We start from the raw sequence: 4,359 nt of genomic DNA, 5'->3' as shown, positions 1-4,359 counted from the left end.
CTGGACCCTGGGTCTGAGCGGGGAGGGGCCGGGGGCCTGGACCCCTGGGTCTGAGCGGGGAGGGGCCGGGGGCCTGGACCGCTGGGTCTGAGCGGGGAGGGGCCGGGGGCCTGGAGGTTCTCTGTGAAAGTGGGGATCAGAGCCTAAATTTGTGGGTCTTCAGGGGATAGCATTTGCAGTCCTTAAGGAGGAGGGACCATGGCTGGAGATTTCTGAGTCTTCACGGATCATGATTTATGTTCCTGGATCCTCAAAGAGGAAGTGGCTGGGGACGTGACTCCTGGGTCCTGAGGGAAAATAGTGTTGAGAGGCGGCTTCTGAGAAGCGAGTAGAGAGTACCGGGCCTGAGGGAGGAGGGGCTGGGGGCCTGGACCGCTGGGTCTGAGCGGGGAGGGGCCGGGGGCCTGGACCGCTGGGTCTGAGCGGGGAGGGGCCGGGGGCCTGGACCCCTGGGTCTGAGCGGGGAGGGGCCGGGGGTACCGGACTCCTGGGTCCTCAGTCAGGAGGGGAATTGTGCATACAAGTCCAGCCTTCAGTTGGGAGAGATGCAATGTGTTCCATCTCTGTCCTCCCGGGAGCAGCTGTGTCTCTTTCCAGGTGGCCATGGGGGCTGGGGGAGGGGCCTTGGCCCAAGCTCTGGGCGCCTGTCCCAGGCAGCTGGTCAGGGCTGTGGCCCGTCCGTCCGCAGCCCCCGCCGTCGTTGTCGTCATTCTCCTCCCCCTCTGACCACTCTTCCAGGCTTGCTCCCCCCTCTTCCTCCTCCCCGTCTTCACTGGACACACTCCCCAGGCCCCCAGGTCTCTCTTTGTCCTCCTTTAACCCCCAATCATCCCCCAGGAAGCCCAGGACAGCCAGTGGGGGGCTCCTAGTCTCTTGATCCAGGTCCAGAAGCCCCTGGAGCAGTGCCAGAGCCGGGGGTGCAAACTGGTCCCACGGGGGCGGTGGCTGAAGTGGCTGGGGCCTGGTGGTCATCCAGCCAGCAAAGGCCTCGAACCCAGGGTCAGGGGCTAGCGCCGCGCCCCAAGGGAAACAGGCCATGGCCGCACAGAAGAGAAGCACCCCCAGCCCCCAGGAGTCCACTGCTGGTCGCAGGGGCAGGGTGTCAGGGGGCAGCAGGAGGCAGAGCTCGGGTGGGGCGGAGGGCAGTGGCCCCGGTGGGGCAGAGGTTGGACTGCCCTCAGGCCGGGTCAGACCCAGGTCACCCAGGGCCACACGGCTGCAGACAGGGTCGAAGACCAGCACGTTGTCTGGCTTGACGTCCGCATGGACCAGCCCCCGGCCATGGAGGAAGTCCAGGGCTCCAGCTAGCTGGGCCACCACCCGCTTCACCTGCAGCTCTGGGAGGCCCTGGGGTCAAAGAGAGAGGACGAAGGTCAGGCTGCCTTGGTTCCTTCTTTATGCTGCTTCTTGGGGTTCAAGAATCCAAATCCCCAGACGGGTGGCTCCCTCTAGTGTCCCCAGAACATCCCCCCAGCAGCTTCTCCCGGTCGTCCTCAACCACAAGCTGCCCCCACATCTGTACCGCTGTAGAGACCGAATCCCAGATGTCTTCCTCACTGGAACCCCAAATCCAATGGGCACTTCTTTAACTTCCATCAGACTTGGTCCTAACGCTCAAACCCACTCCTTACATTTCTAATCTCCTGTAAACTGACCACCAAGATCTCCAATGAAAACCCAAATCCCACACTTAATCCTAACCTGAGTCCCGTACTAATGTAGGTCCCATTTCTAACTCAGACCCAGTTCTAAAGTCCCACAATTTATTTCATCAATCGACTGATAGATCGATCCATCCAGCTAGCCAGGCAGCAAGACAGCAATCCATCCATCAAACCAGTCATCCATCCAACGGTCTATACAGCAGGGTTTCCACTCAATACCCATTCCACCAGCTAGTCAGCAATTCAATAATTTGTCCAGTTATTTAATAGCCAACATCCATCCATTCATCCCTCCGTCCTCCAATCCATCCAAACATCCGTCCATCCGTCCATCCTACTCATTCCCTCCTTCTCTCCCTCCCTTCCTTTTTTCCTTTTGTTTATCCCCAACCCTATTTCAAATCCAAAGTCTATTCCTAAAGATGGCCCCACCCTAACTTCAAACTCAAGTACCCCCAGAATATTGTGGATTCAGTCCTGACCTGGTCTTTCTAGAGAGAACTTCATTACAGCCTTTCTCCAACTCAATCTACACACACATCCTCAAGCATCTCTGCCTCACTCTGCAGCCCCATCCATGCTCCTCCACACCCGTGACCAATCTATAATCAACCCTAAACTCAGCCCATCCAACTCCACCCACACCCGTTCCCAGTGCCAATGCCGATTAAAATCCCATCTCTGTCTCCTTCCCTACCCCCTCATCAGACCTGATCCATCCTCAACCCCAATCCCAGCTCCCTGCCCTGGATGGATTAGGGTTGGGGTTAGTCATGGAACTGCACTGAGAATTAGAAATAAGGAGGTGGTTTGGGGGCTTAGGGTGGAGTTAAGATTTAGGGGTCAGGGTTGGAGATAAGAGTGGGGGAGGGACAAAGTCAGACCTGGGATAAGCAGTCCCAACCTCTGTCCCTTGCCTGCCTGCCTCACCCGTTCCTGCAGCATCCCGCTGAGATCCCCACAGGGCGCATACTCCTGGGCGAAGGCAAAGTGTCGGGGTGTCTCCAGGGGTCCTGCCAGGGTCTGGAGCAGGCCTGGATGTGATGAGACACAGCGGCCCACACAGAACTCTCTCAGGAAGGTGGTTCTCAGGACCAAGTCCCGAGGTAGGAGCTTCAGAGCCACAGCCGGACCTGCTGGGGAGGTGGGGGCAGGAGGGAACTCAGCGCACTCTGACCTTGCTGTGGGGCCCTAGGCAAGCCACTCAACCTCTCTGAGCCTCAGACGTCTTACATATAAAACAAGAGGGGCAGGGCATAGTGTCTGACCGCTCTGTGCCTCGAGTTTCTCCATCTGTGAAGTGGGGGTTGGAGGAGACCTTCCCTGAGGACTCTTTCTGCTCTGCCTCAGATTGCTGTGTGGTCTTGCACAACTGCCTTACCCTCTCTGGACCTCAGCTTACTCTCGCATAAAGTAGGGGACGCGGAGACTTGAATTTCAGTCCAAGTTGTGCTCCCGCCTTGCTGTGTGACCTCAGGCAAGTCTCTCACCCTCTCTGGGTGAGTTCCATTTTTTGGAAGACCACAGAGCTCTTAACTTTCTGGAGCCCCATCAAGAAGGGTCCTCATCAGCTCCCCGCAAGGCTGCTCCCTGTCTCAGTGGTTTCAGAGGGGGAAACCTGGGGGACATCAAGGACTGTGCCCTTCGGTGGCCAAACTCACCCCCTTGGCGAGGCCGGGCAAGGAGCACATGGCCGTAGGAGCCGGAGCCAAGCTTTCGGATGAGGTGATACTGGACACGCAGATTCCTCACTGGGGTCACCCTGGTGGCCGTCAGCTCCACGAGCCTCTGGAGGGCCGTGGCTGTGTCCTCCTGCAGGAGAGGGACACAGGTGGGGAGGGGGTGAGTCTGGGGGCCACCTAGAGCAGCAGGGTGGCCTGGAGGCCCAGCCCAGGGCTGAGGGGGGGGCTAGTCCCCAGGGAGGGGGAATGAGTCACAATGACTCACCCGCCCTCAGGCCACCTGTTTTTGTGTCCTGGCGGGGTTATGGGTGATTGTCTCGGCGACCCTGCCCGCTGCCATCTGTGGGAGGCACCAAAAGCCCCAGCCCCACTGGGGGCCTCCTCAGCCCACACCACCCCTGACTCTACCCCTCTCTTTCTCCATCCTCCTCTCTTCCCGGGTTTCCTGTCCTTTGTTTCCGAGTACATTTCCCCTGGGGGTCTTGGCCTTGCTGTGTGTCCTCGGGTTTAGTTCTTCTGGGTCTTTGATGTTTCTGTTTCCGTCTCTTCTGTGTCTCTCTGTGTGTCTCTCTGTGTGTGTCTGCCCCTGGCCCTCTCCATCTCTCGCATCTCTCTCTGTCTGTCCCTGTCTCTCCCTCCCTCGTCTCCTGTCTCTCACCTCCGGGTCCCCATCCTCCTGGTTCTCGGGGTCCCTGAGCTCCATCTCAGGGTGACCTGGTGTCAGCTGGCCCTCAGTTAAGCACCCCTGGTCTGGGCTCCCCAAAAGCAGCACGCCCACTGAGCTCCACTGCACTCCTGGGCAGAGCCGAGGCCTGGAGCTCATCTGAAGGGTCTGCCGCCGTGCCCCTCTGCGTCCGAGTCCAGAGACTTCCCTGCCTGTCTGGTCCCCTCTCTCCACACCTCCCTGGCTCTGTCTTGCCCTTTTTCTAGCTCCCGGGTCTCAGGGTGGGTCTCCCCGCCTGTCTGTTGGTCCCCGGCCCCTCGCTCCTGTCCCCACGCTCTTCACACTGTGG

General features: G+C 59.3%; 1 protein-coding gene across 1 annotated transcript; it reads right to left on the bottom strand.

The window, feature by feature from the left end:
* Positions 1-495: 495 nt before the first annotated feature.
* Positions 496-4,049, bottom strand: SBK3 (SH3 domain binding kinase family member 3). Its single transcript, XM_007468041.1, has 4 exons — positions 4,005-4,049; positions 3,326-3,476; positions 2,595-2,800; positions 496-1,347 (listed from the first exon to the last, which is right to left on the bottom strand). Exons 1-4 carry the CDS (start codon positions 4,047-4,049, stop codon positions 496-498), a joined length of 1,254 nt encoding a protein of 417 aa, XP_007468103.1.
* Between the last annotated feature and the right edge of the window lie 310 nt (positions 4,050-4,359).

The sequence above is a fragment of the Lipotes vexillifer genome, unplaced genomic scaffold (genome assembly GCF_000442215.2).
Source record: "Lipotes vexillifer unplaced genomic scaffold, Lipotes_vexillifer_v1.1 scaffold1223, whole genome shotgun sequence".
Taxonomy (NCBI): Eukaryota; Metazoa; Chordata; class Mammalia; order Artiodactyla; family Lipotidae; genus Lipotes; species Lipotes vexillifer.
Note: the sequence above shows the minus strand (reverse complement) of the source record. Positions and strands in the feature narration are given on the sequence as shown.

What these genes read in the sequence shown, in the direction of transcription:
- SBK3 (XM_007468041.1), bottom strand. Translation starts at nt 4,049, where the DNA reads ATGGAGCTCAGGGACCCCGAGAACCAGGAGGATGGGGACCCGGAG. An exon ending in TGCCCGGCCTCGCCAAGGGG is followed by an intron (nt 2,801 to 3,325) that starts GTGAGTTTGGCC and finishes CCACCTCCCCAG; the next exon opens with CAGGTCCGGCTGTGGCTCTG. An exon ending in GCGGGATGCTGCAGGAACGG is followed by an intron (nt 1,348 to 2,594) that starts GTGAGGCAGGCA and finishes CTTTGACCCCAG; the next exon opens with GGCCTCCCAGAGCTGCAGGT.